Source organism: Notechis scutatus, chromosome 11, assembly GCF_049901735.1.
Source record: "Notechis scutatus isolate UNSWTSFEM ecotype Mainland chromosome 11, rNotScu1.2, whole genome shotgun sequence".
Classification (NCBI taxonomy): Eukaryota; Metazoa; Chordata; class Lepidosauria; order Squamata; family Elapidae; genus Notechis; species Notechis scutatus.
In genome coordinates, this window is record NC_142019.1 from 16,899,339 (window position 1) to 16,919,488 (window position 20,150).

Below are 20,150 nucleotides of genomic sequence, written 5' to 3' on the forward strand. Positions count from 1 at the left end.
GCGATGGCTATGTTAGGGACGGGCTTTGCATAACGAGCCAGGAAAGAGGCCCATGGAGTTTAGGAAGGCCAAAGCATCTTCCTCAGGGGTGGGCTACTACCAGTTCTTCCCGTTGGGGCGAACCTGTTAGGCGAACTGTCAAATTCCACCCCCAACTGCCTCTTCCCATGAGTCCCCACGCAACCTGTTTGGATACCAGATAAGTGTGTTGTGGTTCGCCGGCAGGAGGTGTGGATGGCTGAGGTCTCGGAGAGCGAGGACTCAGATGAAGGGCCTGCGTGTGATGCAGGGATGGGGCCAGGACCATCAGGGAGTGGAAGGCTGCCTTTGGAGCTTGTGGGGGCTGGCAGCAATGATGAAGAGGCCCCCGAGGAGCCTGTGCCCAGTACACGTAGGCGCAGGGCTGCTCAAAGGAAAGAGCAGCTGCAGAAGCACGGGCGATTCTGGAGTAGGGCTGCAAGGTGATGGCCCCTCCCTTAAGGGATAAAAGCCAGCCCTCAGGGGTGGGATTCTTTGCAGGAAGCAAAGAAGTTCTTGCACTTCAAGTCTTGTCGAAGTTTGGACTATCCTGGTTTGTGTTTTTGATTTTGATTATTTTGGTTTTGATTATTTCCTTGCAATTTAATCTAATTTTCTTGGCAGCCTTGCACAACCTTGGCAAGTCTTGTTCTTATCTGGGACAATTAGTTTTTAAATAGCATTTTACTGTGAATGAATGTTTTGCTTTTATCTCTGTTTGGTGTTTGTTTGCTTTGAACGAGGCTTGGGTCAGAAGCAGTGCCCAACTGTCTGCAAAACAAGTAGACAACTTGCTAACAAATGGTGCAAACGGTCTTGGTGCAAATGCTCTCAGTGTACATAAAAGAAAAGATACATTCGTCAAAGAATCAGAAGGTCCAACACTTAATAATAGTCATAGGGTACAAGAAGCAATCAAATATAAATGGTAAGGATACAGGAAGGATAAGGAAAGTGGTTAAGATGAGGAAAAGCTACCTCAATGCCCGTAGGTATGCCTCTGTGTCGGTCTTACCTTTGGAGCAGTAGTTGTGCCTGTACAGGTAACTATCCTGAGGTTGCTGCTGCCACCTTACAATATAGTAGGACAGGTTGCCATTGGGGTAAGTGGGAGGATTCCATTTCACAATCAGCTGTGAGGAAGAGTTGGAGGCTGAGATGACATCCAGAGGGACGGACGGCACTAGAAGAAAAGCAAGTCAAACCATAGGCCTTTTAATGTGTTTATGCCAAGAACTTATCATGAACTGAAGCTCATAAAAAAATAATAATAACATTCTGTTTTCAGTGCACAGCATGCTCTTCCCTTCTATTCTGGTGACACCCTTGAAAACATCCCAGAAACAAAGGCCAGGGTATTTTATGGTCCCCCGGGCCACATCCGGCCATTTGACTGTCCCGCTCCGGACTGCGCGAGGTCAATTGGAAATCAGAAATCAAACGAAAATAAGTGCACCTCAGGGGTGGGAGAAATAGTCCTCAACTTTCAACTACAATTAGGACGGTGGCTAAGCAGGACGGAAGTTCCATGAGTTGTGCCTGATTTTTACATTTTTTTGGCGGGGAGGACACAGTTATTAAGCCAATTGCTGCAATTGTTAAGTGAATCTGGATACGTATCCAAATTTTGATCACACAATCATAGGGATGCTGGAAAAACCGTAACTTTGAAAAAAACGGCCATAAGTCACATTTTTTTCCAGTGCTGCTATAACCAGGCATGATATTCCCCTCTGAAAAAAAAATCGGGCCGGCCAAAGAGACCCCCCACCGCGCCAAGAAATCGCTGCCCAGCTCCCTTTTCCTGCCGCTTGCACCGCCCGGGCTCCGCTCAGGTATCCGGCTGGGGCTGTCAGGAGTTGCTACTGCTGGCGCGGCTCGCGCAGCTCCAGTCCACCGTTGCCTCGGGAAGGGAAAGGCAAAACCAGGAGCCGCTGCTGCCGTTGCAAAGCGCTGCCACGGCTCTTCCTTTTGCCTTTCCTTCCTGAGGCAACGCGGGACTGGAGCCACGCAGAGCCGCGCCAGCGCAGCAACTCCTGACTCGGGCCTCCAAGGGGGAAGGAGGAGAAAAAGTGGGGGCGATTCCCAAAAAATCGAATTCGATTTTAATCGGAAGAATATCATGTCTGTATAACTGAACAAAATGTTGTAAGTTGAGGACTAGCTGTAACAGGGATTTTCCAGCAAATCAAATACTCAAGGTTTTGTGCAGAAATGAACATTTTCAAAGACACAGCCCACGGCATCGGGGCTACATCAATTAGCTTGCCAAATCATCTAGCATCCAAAGGGATAAATTACTGTGTTTCCCTGAAAATATGACCTATCCCAAAAATAAGCCGTGGTTTGATTTTTACACTTGTGCTCAATATAAGCCCTACCCCCCCCCCGCCATATAAGCCCTAGTTAAGATCCAGCCCACTCCGGGGTCCACGGGTTGGGGCGAGGCGCATGGGTAAAAATCAAGCTAGGGTGGGGAATAGGGGATGGAAGTGCTCTACTTACCTTCGGAGAGCTGTGTAGCCAGGCCACGCACACCCCGACACCTGCCTCGCCTTGCTGGCCCCACTTCTTCTGCAGCCACTTGTGCATGTTGCCCTGGCTTCATTTTGCAGTCAAAGGCCTTCAGGAAAGGCCTCCGCAGCCGAGAAACAGGCTCTGGATTAACACAAGTGGCTGCAGAAGAAGTGGACCAGCAGCCACAAAGTGAGTCAGTGGAAGATATCCCACGAAAATGAGACCTGGTGCCTTTTTTTTGGTGGCAGAAACCCCCCCTCCACACCGGGTCTTATTTTTGGAGAAACACAGCAGCAAACTCAAAACCTAAATTTTTGAGAATACTCAAATCACTGTCCGCTAAGTTGAACAACTAAGAGAGATACCCAAGAAAAACAAACATTTGCTTTTTGCTACCTTAATTATGATAGGAAAATACAAACTCAGTGCACCACAGACGCTTTTTGATTTTGCAAAATTTTTGTTTTTGTTTTTATTTCTATTCTGGCCAACGTTACACCTAACCCCCAATATATTGCAGCAGGCCTCAACATTTTAGCATTAATGCACACCGTTGTTTTCCCCAAAAACACTCCATACAAGCCCAATTTTTACACATCCCTGTCTGAGTCCCATTCCAACTGGCCTCTTCGGCTCAGTTCGGGTAGATAAACATCTATAATTCTGTCACCAAGGCAGATATTATATTCTAAGCTGCCTAGGAGTTTGCCAATTAGGTGGCACACGAATGACCTCAAGCAAATAAATAAATATTATTCCCACCCTCAGAAAGAACTTCATTCAAGATGATTAAATGCTGTTGGATAGATCCCTGGGTTGATTAATCGGACAATTATCACCTCTCTGCAGTGCCCAACTTTGGAGGCCATTAAATTCTGGCAGGCAGAAGTAGACTACCAACAACCATCAACTTTGGAAGGGTTTGTTTTTTTTTGTTTTTTTTGATATGCTAACAAGAAACAGAGATCCCAAATAAGCAAACTGAAAAGGACCGATGCCAAGAACAACTGTTCATCCATTAAAAACCTTTGCCACTGAAAATCAATTCCATATGATGGCGAGTGCGCCCTCTCATTCCCGCCCCTCCTCCTCCTTCTGCACCAAACGCTCTCCGAGTTCAGCATGGATGACTTCAAGAGGTCCAGGTCATAAAAATCATTGGGCTAGAAGGGACCTTGGAGGACTTGTAATTCAACCCCACTGCTCCAGGCAGGAGACCTGATTGCATCCCGGACCAAGGTTGGTCCGGTCTGTTTTTGCAAGCCTCCAGTGAGGAGGGAGCATTCACAATTCCGTGAGGCAAGCATTCCATTGGTTAATTATTCTCACTGCCAGGGTTTGGATCTCTCTTTCACAAGCTTCCACCAACTGCTTCTTGACCTGCCTTCAGATGTTTTGGAGTCAACCCCTTCTTCCCTTTGAGAGATCCTCAAACACTGGAAGAGAATTATTGTGTCCTCTCTACGCGGTTTACAGAGTCGGCCTCTTGCCCCCAATGATCTGGGTCCTCATTTTACCCACCTCAGAAGGATGGAAGGCTGAGTCAACCTCGAGCCTGGTGAGATTCGATCTGCCAAATTGCAGGCAGCCGGCAAGCAGCAGAAGTAGCCTGCAGTACTGCCTTCTAACCACTGCGCTACCACGGCTCTTATAGAGGATGGTGAACCTATGGCAAGCATGCTACAGGTGGCACGCAGAACCATTTGCGCGGGCACGTGAGCCCCAGCCAAACGTACCTGCAATGTGCATGTGCGTGCCTCCCAGCTGATTTTCGGCCCGTTTGATGCCTTTTTCACCCTCCCGGGGCTTGAGGAAAGCCTCTGCAGCCTTTGGAGGCCGAAAAACAGACCTTCCGGAAATATCGGAAGTGCCGAAACGGGCCTGTTTTAACAACCAGTTCTGTGGGTGTGGCTTAGGTGGTGGGCATAGCTTGGTGGTCATGTGACTGGGTGGATATGGCTTGGTCATGTTATTGGCTGGGTGTTGGCCAACTCAATATCACTCACATTGAGGCACGCATCTCCTTGCCTGGCCTCTCATGACTGGGGATGCTGCAACAGTCGTAAGTGTGAAAAATGGTCATAAGTCACTTTTTTCAGTGCCATTGTAACTTTGAATGGTCCCTCCACACAAGCAAACTACCAGCAAAAGAGGGGGAAAAAACTCCAGAGAAGTTCCAGAGACAGGAAGTCTAGTCCTGCCAAGAATGTAGTAAGGATTAACGGAGAGGCAGTTTCTGTAAGCAACACCAGAATGTTTCCTTCCTGCCTTCCTTACAGGATTAGGCCAGGAATTTCTTCTAACAACCGGTTCTCCGAACTGCTTAGAATGTTAACAACCGGTTCTAGCGAACAGGTACGAACTGGTAGAATCCCACCCCTGGCTACTATGGAATACCGGGTGTATTTTCCCTAACAATCGGGGCAACTTCAGTTGCACCCTGACTGGGTTGATGACCTTTACTATGGGGACTGGTTCCATGAACTCTGGCCCCAATTTCTTGCTAGGGATTCTTAACCTCAGGTATTTGGTGGAGAGGGTAGACCTTCTCCCCCACCTGGAATGGCCGTTGTGGGGCTCGTTGTTTGTCCTCCAGTCTCTTATAGCTCTGTTCCACTTTCGCCAGCATTATTATTTTTTTGGACATTCTCCCAAGTTGCTTTCAGCATTGACATCCAACCGGTCGTTTTTTATGAGTTGACAGCCCCGTTGTAACTTTGAACGATCACTAAATGAACTGTTATAAGTCGAGGACTACCTATATAGCCTCTGATGGACCCTGAAAATTGCCCCTGAATCCTCATCAATCAAGAAGATTCATACGAGAGGGACCTCCCCCCGCAAAAAAACGTGCAAAGTCTTTGTGGTTTTCTGTCCGGCCGTTTGGTACCACTAGCTTCCAGAATCCCTCCAGTTTTGATAACATTCATCATTCAGATGGATAAACCGTGATGCTAATAATACAAATGATTCTAAAACTCAACAGTTACTTTTTTTTCCCTAGTTTTTTTTTTCTTTTTACATCTACCACTACATTTTTCTTCCAAAAAACTATGAATTTTGGAATTACACAAAAGCTTGGATGAATGATACATGGCATACGAATTTTGTTTTTTTGGCCATCTGCTGGAAAAAAAACTGTGAAACGTTGCCCGTCCCTATAGGAGATTGCCAAGCTACAAATTGAAGCTACGGCACAGATTTATGAAGAATGTCCCACAAGGACTTCCTAAGATGAAAGCAGATTTATATCTTAGTATCTTTGCTTTTGTAGCCAAAAACTAATTACGCCAAAATACTTAAAGATTTATGGCTAGTTTAAATTTCATCGAAGACATCGTGAATCACTTTTCCAAATGCTGGAATCCTCTCCTTGCCCAGTCAAGGCCACCAGACAGAAACACAACTCATTTTTATTTTATTTTAACTTATCTTCAGCAAGTCTAATGACTTCTCACCTGCAGCCTTTGTGCGGATGTAGACAATCTCACTCTTCGCTCCGTGAGGGTGGTAGTTCTCCATCATGGTGAGCATGACGGCTTTGACGTAAATTGCATATTGGGTCCACGGTTTTAGCGGCTGCAGTAAAATCCCTGGGTTGTCCTCTTTATTTGAAGGCAGGTCCACATCCACCATGTTCCAGCTGTTAGAACCACAGGCGTCCTGCCCATCGTATTCTGTCACGTTCTTGAAGGCTCTGAAACGGACAAGCGAGGGAGCTAGGACTGGTCCGTCTGATAAAACAGCGAATAGAATAGAAATAGAAATAGAATAGGAGAATAGACTTATAGAATGGAATGGAATAGAAGGGAATAGAATGTGGAATGGAATGGAATGGAATAGAATATAGAAAATGAATGGAATGGAATAGAAGGAAATAGAATGGAATAGAATAGAATATAGAAAATGAATAGAAGGGAACAAAATGGAATGGAATAGAATAGAATAGAATATAGAAAAGGAATGGAATGGAATGGAATAGAATACAGAATAGTCATTGAGAAAATATTAGAATGTGCAGAGATGAACATAGGCAATTAAAGAAAAGAATGAACGGAATACTAACATGGAATGGGATTTATTTTATCAATGGTTGGAAAATAAAGTAATAAGTAAAAATTGAGTAAATGAATATATAAGTTAAGATTGCCACAAAGATAAAATATGTAAGCGATAACGGCTTATAAAAAAAATGTGATTGCTGTTGTTTTTGGCAAGAAAAGTATGTTAATTATAATTGTTAGCACAAGATATATGTACCCAGTCGACACACTGTTTAAATGAAAGATGTAAATATAAAATAAGAAAAACTTATTTTAAAAAAAAGAATACAGAATAGAATTTGAGCAGAACAGAATGTGGTACTTTTTACATGAGAAAAGATGAAAACTGTTAAATATACAGAGAATCCACATAGGGAAGGTATGTATTCAGTTGTTACTTTTAATTCAATTTATTTACACTTCACCCTGTTTGCTTTTGTCCAATTTCTCTCCCCCGATCAGACCTCAGCCATTTTGGAGGAATGAGACACTTGCAAGCCCCTCAAAAACAAATATAACCTTGGTCCATACGATTGCTCACTTCAGATTGAAAAGGAAAAAATAGCAGAGAAAGTTGTATCCTAGATAAGTCTTGAAGGCACCTGTTTGGGAAGGTTGCTCTAAGGCCAAAAAAACCGAGCATCACAATCTCCATGAAAAAGTCACGCAGAAGTGCCTGATAGAGAGATGTGTGGCGTATAAACTAACTAACTAACTAACTAACTAACTAACTAACTAACTAACTTAATTAATTAATCCCACATGCATTACTCTGATCGAGTTGTGACATTTAAAAATGTGGTATTATCTTGACAGCATTTGCCCTTTGTTTTTAATTTAGTGCTTTCTATTAGAGATCAGGTAACAACTCTTTGTTCAACTAAATGGCAGCTTTCTTTGTATAGCCTGTCACAGTGGCACCTCAGTACTCGACTGCTTCAAAAACTCATTGAATGTGCTACATGACACCAAAATGTTGTCCTGTACTCATTGTTTGCCTGGTATTCGACCCATTGTGATAGAAAAAGGGGAACAGCCGTAGAGAACGGACAGGAAGTCGGCCATGCCAGAAGGTCGCAGCAAAAAGAAGAGGGGAATAGGATGCGGAGGGTGGACAGGAAGTCCACCTCTCCCCTCTTTGGAAGAGCTTTATAGCTCCCGCTGCCTTAAGAAAGTTCAAAACGTTCTCAAACATCCATCTCATCCTGGGCATCCCCTTTTTTTTGAACTATTACCATCTGGCAGACGGTACAGGATAATTAAAAACAAGGACAAATAAGCTGAAAAACAGCTTCCATCCCAGGGCAGTAACTCTATTGAATTCTACTGTATAGCACAATATTAATCCAATATCAGGGGTTTTCAATTCAACGTGTGGAGTATGAAGGATGTGTGTTTGTGTTTATTTTCATAGTCATAAATTGTACACTGAAGATGGTATTTAATTTCACTGTACTCGATGCAATGACAAAAGTATAGTAAAGTCAGCTGTGGTGGGAAAATTGCTAGCCTAGGAAAAGGGACAGACTGGATGTCCTTCCCAGGTGAAATAAAGAGCCACGTGGTATGTCACGAGGTTTGGCACTTGTCCTTTTTACTACTCATCGTGCGTCCCGGAACCAATGAATGCGTACCGAGATACCACTGTAATGTATTCCGCTCACTACTTTGGCAACTTCCAATGCATAGATTTCAACTCCCCAAATTCTCCCTCTTGCAGGCTCATCTCTGAAAATTCTGGTATGTGGTCCGTATAGTACAGGGGTGTCAAACTCAAGGCTCACAGGCTTCATCCATCCTGTGGGGTGTTTGATCTGCCCTCCGGTACCTCTGCCAGCGAAAATGGAGCTCGCAAGGGCTCTTCCAAGCTCCGTTTTCACCGGCAGAGGGTTGCAGGAGGTCATCGCAGCTGAAAACGGAGCTCGGGAGCCCGTTTTTTGCTGGCAGAGAGCTCGGGCCACCACAGGCACCCCCAACATGAATGACAGTCATGCCCACCTCGGCTCCCCAAGGTCGAACGCAACCCTGATGCGGCCCCTCAATGAAACTGAGTTTGACCACCCCTGATATAGTACATCTGGAAGCTGCAAAGGCTGGTTAATAGTGCTAAAAAACAACAACATACACATCCTCACTTTGGCTGGAGTAACGATCTAGTTCTGCATACTCACGCCTCTTTGTAGTAGACGGTGAAGCTAATCAAATCTCTGTAATCTTTAGGGCGATACTGTTCCCATGTCAGTTTGATCCGATTTTTCATTGTAGTGTTGGAAACGAATTTCAGGATGTGACTTTCACCTGAAACACAAAAACAGCACACTTGGCTGAATTGCCACTAACACACACATACACAGAGGAATGGAATTTATTACTAGGAAAGAGAGGTGGGGAGGGAGGGGGCTCATGAGAGAGGGAGAGAAGGAGTGAGGGGGAGGGAGGGAGGGGGATACACACACACACACACACACACACATAATCGTTTGAGTGGCTTTTTTCTGGAAATATGCACCACAATTGAGATATTGGTTCCTTGGTTTTTGGTCAAAAAGTGGATGGGTGACATTTTTGGGAGCTAAATCTCCTTCTCTGATAAAACAAGACCACAGCATGGGAATATGAGCAATCCCTTCCCAGCAGTAAATGCCTGGGTTGATCCAGATTGGAGAGAGGAGGCAGCTATTTCAAAACCGAGGTGTCAGGTCCAAAAAAGGAAGGTCCACTAAAACTGATTCATTGCTACACATGCCTATGCACAGGAATTTTCTCACCTAGCAGTTAGCACCTGTTTGGAATTAAAATTGAATTCAAGGGGGTTTGGATTTAGTTCATTTGTGGGCTAAGAGGGATTCTAGGCCGATTCCTCTCTTAATTCCACCCCCAGGTTCTGCCACACCTTCCCCTATACAGCGTTGTTTCTTTCCAAACACATGACAATATAGGTCATGCAAAATATACTGTCAGGGAAACATTTTTAATTTCATTTTCCAAAAGCAAATATTAAACAACAGGAGGCGTTTCACAATGTTTCAAGCAAGAAAAATTGTCACACCATCCAGCAAATGGCACCGTCTGATGTTTCATGTAACAAAATGTGAACTTTGAAAGGATGCATTTTGTTCTTCTGAGCTTTTTTCTTATACCCCATACAGGGAGAAAAAAAAACAGGTGACTCAATCTTACCTATGCACAATAAATTTGTGCGAGCCTCCCGCCTTCCCCAAGTGTAGGCAAAGCCAATCTAACTTCACACAGGCTGGCTTTAATGGGGCCGAGTCTTATTTTAAAAAGCCCAAGTCTGCTCTTCGTATCTTCAAAAGCTATCCGATTGAAAACAAGTTTGAATAGTTGTTTGTTTTGCAGATTGTGGGTGTTTGTTTTTAGAGAAGCTTAATTCTTGGCTCGGGAATCCAGCCTACAATTGGATTTTTCAGTTGCTTTTTTGTTTGGATACAACACTTTGCCAAACGTTTCAAACCCTCTTCCATCCTGCACACATTTTAAAGCCCATGTAGACAAATAAGCATTCCCCCCCTCCTTTTTTTTTTTTCCTTTTTGTAAGAATAATAAAGAAACAAGTGAAACCTAGCCCAGACCCTGATGGTAACACGGGAGAGATGGGCCAAATCTTTTACAACGTCTCCAAGGGGGACTAATGAATGTGCATAATGCCCCTTTGGTGTGAACACACGTCAACATGTGTATTTGGGAAACGGATCCCAGTTCCATATGCGGAGAAAAAAAAGAGGGAAAATTCTTTACGAAAAATAACATCCCAAAGGTCTATTTTAGATGCCAAAGATGGAGAGGAGACCATTTCAATAGCCTGCTCACCAATCACTGATCAGATGCATGCAGGATACGCATTGAACGCGCGCATTGTTTCTACGAATGAGCACAAGGCATTGATTTTTTTCTCCAGCTAGTTTTCTGAACCCCACATCTGACTTCCAAATAACTCCCACCTATTTTACTAATTGAAGAACTATGTGCAAAATGTTGGGAGCGCAAATTAAAAAGAGTGCCATGCGCTTCCATTGGCCGTCCTGTACGGCAAGTATAAAAGGGTACCATTGATGGAAAGATTCTGTTCTTGTGACTCAGGAGAGGTGGAGACATGTCCTTAGATGTTCCATTTTACACAGAGATTAGGAAAAAAGCCTATTCTGCCAATAACTGCTAGGTATATCCTGGGCACACTGATACTACCTATCTTAAGGATGAACAGTCTACAACTATAGCGTAGGTGGCCAGATTCTGCGCAAAAGCACTGAGGATTCGTTGCAAACGTGTCTCTTCTCCACCATAGTTATAGTATATATAACAAACGTGGCAAACTCTTTACACTGCTTTAGTCTTTTCCCTTTTCATGTTGAACCTACAACGGGCCACACAGTTAATGGATTGTAATTTCGCTATAATTAGACCATGTATAATTTTCAGACTGGATTTTATTATAGATTTTAGTTGTTATTTATTATTTTACACTAGAATTTTTAATTGTATATTTACTGAGTGTTTTTATTTGTTTTGGTCTCTGGTCTAATCTTCAATCGAGGATGTGTATGCTGCATGAATCAAAAAGAGGGCTGTGAAAATATCTACAGACCCCTCACATCCAGGACATAAATTGTTTCAATTCCTACCCTCAAAACGATGCTATAGAGCACTGCACACCAGAATTAGACACAGTTTTTTCCCCAATGCCATCACTCTGCTAAACAACTAATTTCCTCAACACTGTCCAACCATTTACAAAGTCTGCACTACTATTACTATTAATCTTCTCATCACTCTTTATCACCCATCCCCTCCCACTTGTGACTGTATGACTGTAACTGTCACTTGTATCCTTACGATTTATATTGATTGTTTCCTAGTATGATTTGATTGCTTATTGTACCCTATGACTATCATTAGGTGTTGTACCTGATGATTCTTGACTCTTGATGAATGTATCTTTTTCTTTTATGTACACTGAGAGCATTTGCACCCAGACAAATTCCTTGTTTGTCCAATCACACTCGGCCAATAAAAGAATTCTATCTATCTAAAGACGGTAATAAACTGATTGAAGGAAAAGAGTGACTAAAACCCACACAAAAGGAACAACAGCAAAAAGTCCTCAACATCCCAAACTCTTGTCATTTAAACGCCTCAATTTGTATTTGGGTTTTTTTTCCATGTGGCTTTTTAGTTGTTAAGTTTAACAGAAACTTTGGTGGGATGGATGAAAGAGAAGGACGCTATTTAACAGGCTAACAGAGCGGGAAAGGACCTTGTAGGTCATCTAGTCCAACCCCACCCGCCCAAGCAGGGGACCCTACACCATTTCTGACAAATGGCAGTCCAGTCTCTTCTTGAAAGTCTCAAGTGATGAAGCTCCCACAACTTCCGAAGGCAAGCTTTATTTATTTATTTATTTATTTGAGATATGGAGCAATCCAGAATTGGAATGACATGAGGAAAAGGAGAACACGCTGAGGACCAGTTGCCTGTCTGTGCATGCTCCAAATGACCTTTTTGCATCTCAAGTCTGAATCACTACAAACCTCCTGTTATTTAAGGTCAGGGGGGGAAAAACAACAACACCTCTCCCATTTCATCCCAACACAATGTCCTCACGTACAGGATGCCTTTTCCCCATTGTTCCTCGGATTGATGTCGCCTTTGCTTTGTCGATCTTTGGTTCCAGTCACCTCCTCCATTTGGTAAATCTCCGAAACGCACAATTTAGGATTAAAAGCAAAGTACATCTTTCCTTCTTTGATGGTCAGGTTATGATGGCTCCAATCCCACAGTTGCTGCAAGTTTTGGTTGTCCAGCACGTAAAACGAGTAATTCCTAAAAAGGAAATGTTTGGAAAGCAAAAATAAAAAAAAATAAAACAATCAGTCCACGTAAACAGAGGCATACGTTTTTCATTCCCAGACCTAATTTAGGTCTCCCAGGTTGTAAGTTGGAAACCGTCGTTGCTTTTAAGGCTGAAGAAGTGACAAACTTCTTTAGCCCTAAATAATCTTCAGCCCTTGTTGGTTTCAGCTCCATCTTTTCTCTAGAACCAGAAATAGTTGAAAAGAAAGAAAACTTTAGAAAGAGCGCACAGAAGAGCAACAAGAATGATTAAGGATCTGGAGTCTAAACCAGGGGTCTCCAACCTTGGCCACTTTAAGCCTGGAGGACTTCAACTCCCAGAATTCCCCAGCCAGCTGGGGCTGGGAGTCCCAGGCAAGGACAGAACCCTGGTCCCCATGATGAATGATTGGGGATGTCTAGCAAAGAGAAGGATCAGGACGGGACGCCGTGCACGCCCAGCGACCTTGGCTGGGGGCGGCCCCCCCCTGCGGTCACCCTGGCTCAGGCTCCTCTTCCCGGGGTCCCGGGCCTCCCACCCTAAGTTCCTCAGCTTATGCTCTAGGTGCCACACCCATTAGACGCACCAGGGATAACACCAGAGGGCCTTGAGGTGGTGGATGAAAAAAAAATCCGCGGAACATTTTGAAACCTTTGAAATGAGAGGTCCACCAGGGTGGTCATACACCGGTTTAGGGGGCGGCCTAACGTGGGTGTGCTTGGTGTCGGCCTGGGGGCGGCAGAGTAAAAATGAAAATGATTTTATTTAGAAAGAGTAACTTTTACCCCAAATGAGGCAAAGCAAGGCAGGCAGATTGAGTTGCTTGCAAAATCACAGAGTCACTCGCAGGTCTATCTTTCTGCAATCTGCTGCCTGAGTCTCAACTGAAAAAATAGAAGCTTCGGTCCTAAGGAAGGTTCAACTCTGCTCTCAGGCCAGTGGTGCGATTTGCCGGTTCTCTTGAACTGTGCAGAATCGTAACAACCGGTTCTATAGAACTGGTCCAAACTGGTAGAATCTCACCCCTGGGTCCAATGTAGTTTAAGAAGGGACTGGACTGCCTCTTGTCAGGAATGGTATAGGGGGTACAGGCTTCGGCAGGGGGTTGGGCTAGAACAGGGGTGTCAAATTCAAGGGGCCGTGCAGGGCTGCCCTGAAAACAGCAAAGAACCGGGCCGCGGTGCCTCTGCCAACAAAAATGGAGCCCAGGAGGGCCACATGGGGCCTTCCTCCCCAAGCTCCGTTTTCAGCTGTGACGGCCTCCTGCAGCCCTCTGCCAGCAAAACGGAGCTCGGGAGGGCCACACCCTTGGGCCACCTCAGGGATCCCCGACACGGGTGACATCAAGCTGGCCATGCCCACTCTGGCCACGTACGCCCCCCCCCCCAGGTCAAACACAACCCTGATGCGGCCCTCAATGAAATAAGAGTTTGACACCTCTGGGCTAGAAGAGGTCCAAGGTCCCTTCCAACCCTATGGAATCTACGTTCTATGGCAGAGGTCTCCAAACTTGGCCACTTTTAAAACTGGTGAACTTCAACTCCCAGAATTCTGGGAGTTGAAGTCCACCAGTCTTAAAAGCGGCCATGTTTGGAGACCTCTGCTCTATAGCTTGAGAGGCAAGAGGAATTTTCCAGGGTGGAAGAAAGCAACCCTGCCCTTTACAACATATTCCATCACTCTCTGGAATCTGAAGAATGCAAAGCCGACCAAACAGCAGCCAGAGAGGGAGGGACAGGAGGGGGGGGCGTAAAAATGAGGACCTCCTCTCATCCTGTAAGATAATCCTTTCAGGCCAGATAAATCAGACACAACGAGGGCTGTTCTCATGACCTTGCCCCGGCCTTGTCCAAACAGTTTCCCTCCCAAATTCCTGTTTATCGACTAACTGATGCAACTGGTATCTGAAAAGAATGGTTTCGTTTGGAGGTAAGAGAGAAGAGAAGAGAAAGCGTCACAAGAGAAACACGGCAGTTTCCCAGACTTAAGACCAAGGGCAGAATGATGCTTCCCTTCCCGTTAAGTCTGATGACAACAACCACAACTTTTTCCAGCTGTACGTTCTTCAAAAATGACGCAACTCCATTCTTTTAAGCACAGGAAGTCCCCAACATGACAGTTCATTGAGTGACTGTTTAAAGTGACAATGGCACTGGGAAAAAGGTGACTTAGGTCTATTTTTCACAATTACGACCATTGCAGAATTCTCATGGTCACATTATCAAAATTCAGATGTGTTGTGGTTCGCTGGCAGCCGTGCAGACGGCAGTGGAATTGGTCAGTGGGGAAGAGGGGGGACCAGTCCGGGAGTCTGGGGAGGACTCAGACGAGGGTCCTGCATCCGATGCAGAGATGGGGCCAGGACCATCTGGGAGTGGGGTGCTGACTCCGGAGCCTCTGGAGTCTGGCAGCAGCGAGGCAGAGGAAGAAGGGGAGCCTGTTCCCAGTGCGCGTATGCGCAGAGCTGCTAGAAGGCAAGAGCAGCTTAAACAAAAGGGACGACTCAGGAGTAAGGCTTGGAGGTGATTGCCCCTCCCATAAGGGATAAAGTACAGGCAAAGGTGACACAACTTTTGCAGGAAGCAAAGTCGTTCGATCGGTTCAGACTCATTCTTGACGCTCTTTGTACTTCGGTTGGTTTTTGTTCTAGTTTATTTGACACTTCTGTTATTGGTAGCACTTCACAGGAAAGAAAGGTGGGTGCTTATCTCGAGGGACTGTTTGAAGTTCATTACCAGCTGGGAATAAAAATAATTCCCAGCATTGCAATAAAACAAGACTTGTTTTTAAAATAAGCATGCAGGTAAATTACGGTCTCGAAAGCCTTGGTCAGAACAAGATGCTTGACCACTGGTTCATATTTATGACGGTTGCAGGGTCCTGGGATCAGCTTTTGTGACCTTCTGGCCAGCAAAATTCACTTAACAAATGTCTCTCTTAACAGCAATAAAAAGTCTGGGCTCCCGTGCGGTTGTAAGTCAAGGACTACTTGTACTTTCCTTTCTCTACCCTTGTGTCTTCTCAGAGGTATCTGAAATGGAACTATATGGTCCATAGCCCTGGCAAGGGAAGAAAATGGGTGTTGTAACCCAATGTTCTTCAGAAGGCCATTGAATTGGGAGAGAACGAGGAAAACAATATGAAGTTAGATGCTCACTCTGTGTTAAAGAACACAAGGCACCTTTGTCCTCCAAAAAACAGGACCATCCTTTCAGCTCAGTTGAGCAAATATGTCAAATCCAGTTTTGAACAGGTTGACGAGTGAAAACATTTCACAGACATCTTAACACACCCAAAGTTCACCCTTTGATTGAAATTTTCCATAGATGATCCTCTGTAGCATCCAAGCAGAGCTGCTGAATCATCCACAAGAAGACAACAAAGGAGAAAAAAAATCTACGGACCAAGTCAATCTGCATGCAGGTACCTCATAAGGCATCTAGCAACCTTTCTGAAACCAAGGACCACATCTGAAGGAGGTAACACATCAAAATTGACCGTTAAAAGAGTTGTTATTCAATGCCATGAAGTTGAAGGGGAAGGTAGAGGGAGCCAAGTTCCAAGGTGACCACGATAGGTCTTCAGCTTATATATTAGGGGCAGCATATCTTAACCTTGGGACCTTGAAGATGTGTGGACTTCAACTCCCGGAATTCCCCAGCCAACACATCTTCACGTTCCCAAAGTTGAGAAACACTGTAGTCTCTAACAAGAACTTCAAGAACCACTTGTCCTAAAATGTTATGTTCAGGTGACATGACTTCTTACAGTAGAAACAGGCTATCCTTACCCATCCAGTTGTTCCTCTCCGTTGATGTATCGCAGGTTCTTCAAAAACGACAAGGACACCAAAGCATGAGAATGCCGGATCTTCACATATCCGGTCACCGTTTCTATCAACCCCATGAAATCCTCCAACTCAGAGGCGATATTGTCTGGGAGGGGAAACAAAAAAAAATCAAAGAGAGGTAATAAAATCCTCCTAGTTTCGAGATTTTTCTTCGCACCACAATTAGCTTCATTGGCTTAAGAGCGGCCTTCTGGGAATGTCAACTCTTCACTGTGCAACACACACACAACCTTGTTATGATTTACCTAGGCAAGCCAGGCAGCTGGGATGCCAAACTAAATGCCACTTCAATTTAATCTAGTTAATTTTTCGGCCGGTCCAATGGCCGTCTGTTCCCTTCAACGTTGGCTGCTAATGCCAGCGTCGCATTCTGAGCTTTCAACAGCTGATGTTTTGGCAAGTTTTTCTTGGGCATTTGTAAATCTAAGCCTTCAGGAAGCCACAGCTCCTGTGATGTTCAGTGACAGATGTAAACGTTACCGCATTACTGCTGGCCAAAACCTTCCCATTGAGGAGAACCTCAACTCATGTCTCAAGATAGCCTGACCATTCTGGGCAAGATAAGTGGGTGTTTTTCCTCCTCCATGAATGGAAAGCTCTAAACCAAGGGTCTTCAAACTTGGCAAGTTTAAGACGTTGGACTTCAGATCCCAGAATTCCTGAGCTAACATGACTGGAGGAGGGATTCTGGGAGTTGAAGTCCACAAGTCTTAAAGCTGTCCAGTTTGAAGAGCCCTGCTCTAAACCATGCCCCTTCATTGGAGCTTATCTTCTCAGACCCCTCTGGAAGTTCAGGCCAAGAAGTCACAGGTAGATGTCCCAAAGGTGCTTTACAAAAGGCAACCGGACTTCCTTAGTTGTTGTTTTTCCCCTCTTGAAAACATTTCATTTCTCATCCAAGAGATCCTTCGCTTCTGAAGACAACTGAAGAAGCTTCTCGGATGAGAAGCGAAATGTTTTCAAGAAAGAAAGAAAAAACTAAGAAGGTCCGGTTGCCGTTTGGAAAGCATCGTTGGCAAAGCCCTGACCTGGATGACTGAGAGCCTCCACAGCCCTTTAACTGATCAGAGAGGGATCCAATCTGGAATTAAGGAGACAGGGAGAACAATTATTCAGTGGAATGGCTTCTCTCCAGATAGTGTGTGTGCTCGATCTTTGGAGGTCTCAGGAAGAGACTGGACAGCCAGGATGTCTTCTGGAACAGAGTTCCCCAACCTTCCCGGGTTGGTAGTCCAGAGCGGGTAGAGGGGATTAAAGATTTTGTGGGAGGGGCAGGCGCATAAGTGCATGGGTGTGCCTGTGAATTTCGCGGAGACGCACGCGCAGCAGGGACCACAACTGCCTGCAACAACGCTCGCACGAGTAAAGCTGTGGTACTTGTGGCAAAGCTCACGGAAGTGGGGCCATGCACACATGCAAATGCAGGTGCTTTGGCTGGCTGCTCACGTGGCTGGTGGCGATTAGGCCACAGCGTAGTAGTTGGAGACCCTTGGTCTAGAATGTTATAAGCCCCTTCCAACTTCGTTATTCTGTAACATCCTTTTCCCGTTAAGTCCCGTTGTTTAATAAATTAGAAGCAGATTGTCCCTGATCAGGCAGGGTCTACTTGACTATGGCATAGAAACCAGGAGCAAACTGAGGTTCAGGGTTAACATTTCCTCGAGGTGTGTTTGCATGCAACAACAGGCCAGAATTCTTTAGCCTTCCGCCTTAGTCAAGAGCACCCTTATTATTCATATTTAATGCTTGCTCGTTCCTGCAATATTTTTCCTACTTCATGGGCCTGGCTTAAGAACAAAGCCGGTGCTATATCGTGATACAGCAAACTATGAACTCTACCTTGTTCTCCTCTGAAAAATGCCAGAGTCAAAAGGCTAAAGTGAGGAAGGGTTAGCAGGAACAAGCCAAAGGATCTGTTCACACAGGCCCTAAAGCAAGCCATCACCCTAGATCCCTTAGTCCAGGGCTGGCTAACCCTTTTGGGCCCCCGTGCCGAAAATTGGCTGCGTGCACGCGCCAGCACCCAGAAGGCGATGTACATGCACCTCCTTCACCCTCGCGCATGCATGCCAGATAGCTAACAATCAGATGTCAGGCAGGCGGCGCGCACGCATGCACAGTGGGACTCTTCCAGGCGACCTCAGAAGTGGCTCGGCATGCCACTTCCGGCACGCGTGCCGTAGGTTTGCCATCATGGCCTTAGTCCCATCTGCTTGCAGAAGAGACAGTGCACGAGAAAAAGAACCAACCAGCATCCACTCCCTGATCGTTGGTCTCAAGCGAGCAAGCCGAGCCTCGGTGCTTCTGTGATATACGCAAATCCTTTTTCAGTCGAATAAAGTTTCACCGAGATTAAGCCATCCAAGGGGCCTCTTTGGGGAAATCGGAACAAGCGTGCGTATAAATGGGACAGGGCCGGCCCTTTGGGGGGAAATGTTTACAACGGGCAGTGGAACAGAGAGGAGACATTCCTCCCAGCCTCTTAAAAGGATCCGTCTGTTTCTTCGAGAAGGAAGATCTTGGGATGGAATTCGGGAACTTTCAAGTTTCCCAGAAACTTTGCTACATGCCAACTTCAAAGAAAATCCAACTGTGTTGTTATTTCTAGGTGGGTTCAATGACTCAAGCTAAGAAGAATGCTTCTTCCGCCTACTTTGCAACCAGGCCCAATTTCTAAGCAGGAACCTTATCTCAGGAAGTCTATGGAGAGTCTCAGTCATCCAGGTCATGGTTGTCCCAGAGGGGCTTTTTTCAAGAGGCCACTGGAGTTTCTGGGTTTGTTTTTTCTTGGAAGACATTTCGCTTCCCATCCAAGAAGCTTCTTCAGCTCTGACTGAAGATAGAGATCGATCCCCACCTTCCAGTCAGAGCTGAAGAAGCTTCTTGGATGAGAAGCGAAATGTCTTCAAAGAAAGAAAAAAAAAAAGAGAAACTCCAGCGGCCTCTTGAAAAAGCACCTTTGGGACCCATCTCGGAAAGTTTTTCAGGAACGTTCAGTTCAGGCAAAAGGTGACTTAATTTAGGAAGGGATTGAAGGGTCCACGTAAGAGGCCGCGGAGCAGCCTTCCATGAGCAACTGGTGTGACTTGTGGGTTTGGGAATCAGGGACATTGTAAAATGTCTGAAAGTATCATGAGAGAGTAACCACACAGCTGCTTGACTTAAAACGGGGGAAGTTAGCAGGGGGTCCCCCAAAAGGAGGGGCAGAGACAACCGCGTGGTGTTTGTGGGGTTCTAACTGAGAAAATGAGCGAGTTATCAGCCTTAAAATCACGTGACCGCTCTCCTTCTTCAGATTGGGCCAATTATGTTCCTTCTGGGGGAAGGAAGGGAAAGGACGGAGGGGAAGGTGGGTGGGTGAGAGGGAGGGAAGGGAGATGGGCAGGATGGGAAAGAAAGAAAGAAGGAAAGAGAGAGAGAGAGACAGAGAGAAAGGAAGGAAGGAAGGAAGGAAGGAAGGAAGGAAGGAAGGAAGGAAGGAAGGAAGGAAGGAAGGAAGGAAGGAAGGAAGGAAGGAAGGAAGGGAGATGGGCAGGATGGGAAAAAAGGAAGGAAGGAAAGAGAGAGAGAGAGAAAGGAAGGAAGGAAGGAAGGAAGGAGGAAAGAAAAAAGAAGAAAAAGAAAAAGAGAGAGAAAGGAAGAAGGAAGGAAGGAAGGAGGAAGAAAGAAAGAAAAAGAAAGAAAGAAAGAAAGAAAGAAAGAAAGAAAGAAAGAAAGAAAGAAAGAAGAGAGAGAGAGAGAGAGAGAGAAAGAAAGAAAGAAAGAAAAAGAAAGAAAAGACCATTGAAATTTTCCCAGAAGGTGACTCATCTGACAAATCGTTAACTGAACACTCATTTTCTGTTAAGACATGTACTAGACATGGCCAACT

At 45.2% G+C, this 20,150-nt stretch overlaps 1 protein-coding gene across 3 annotated transcripts in view; it reads right to left on the reverse strand.

Moving 5' to 3' along the window:
• The window catches only part of IGF1R (insulin like growth factor 1 receptor), a 220,565-nt gene that overhangs the window by 46,789 nt on the left and 153,626 nt on the right, over positions 1–20,150 (reverse strand). For all 3 annotated transcript variants that reach the window (XM_087972930.1, XM_087972931.1, XM_087972929.1), the window contains exons 5-9: positions 16,220–16,364; positions 12,205–12,419; positions 8,750–8,876; positions 5,994–6,232; positions 1,034–1,201 (exon numbers count right to left, since the gene is read on the reverse strand). In XM_087972930.1, coding sequence (XP_087829056.1) covers positions 1,034–1,201; positions 5,994–6,232; positions 8,750–8,876; positions 12,205–12,419; positions 16,220–16,364 — 894 coding nt within the window. The remainder of the gene's footprint in view (positions 1–1,033; positions 1,202–5,993; positions 6,233–8,749; positions 8,877–12,204; positions 12,420–16,219; positions 16,365–20,150) is intronic.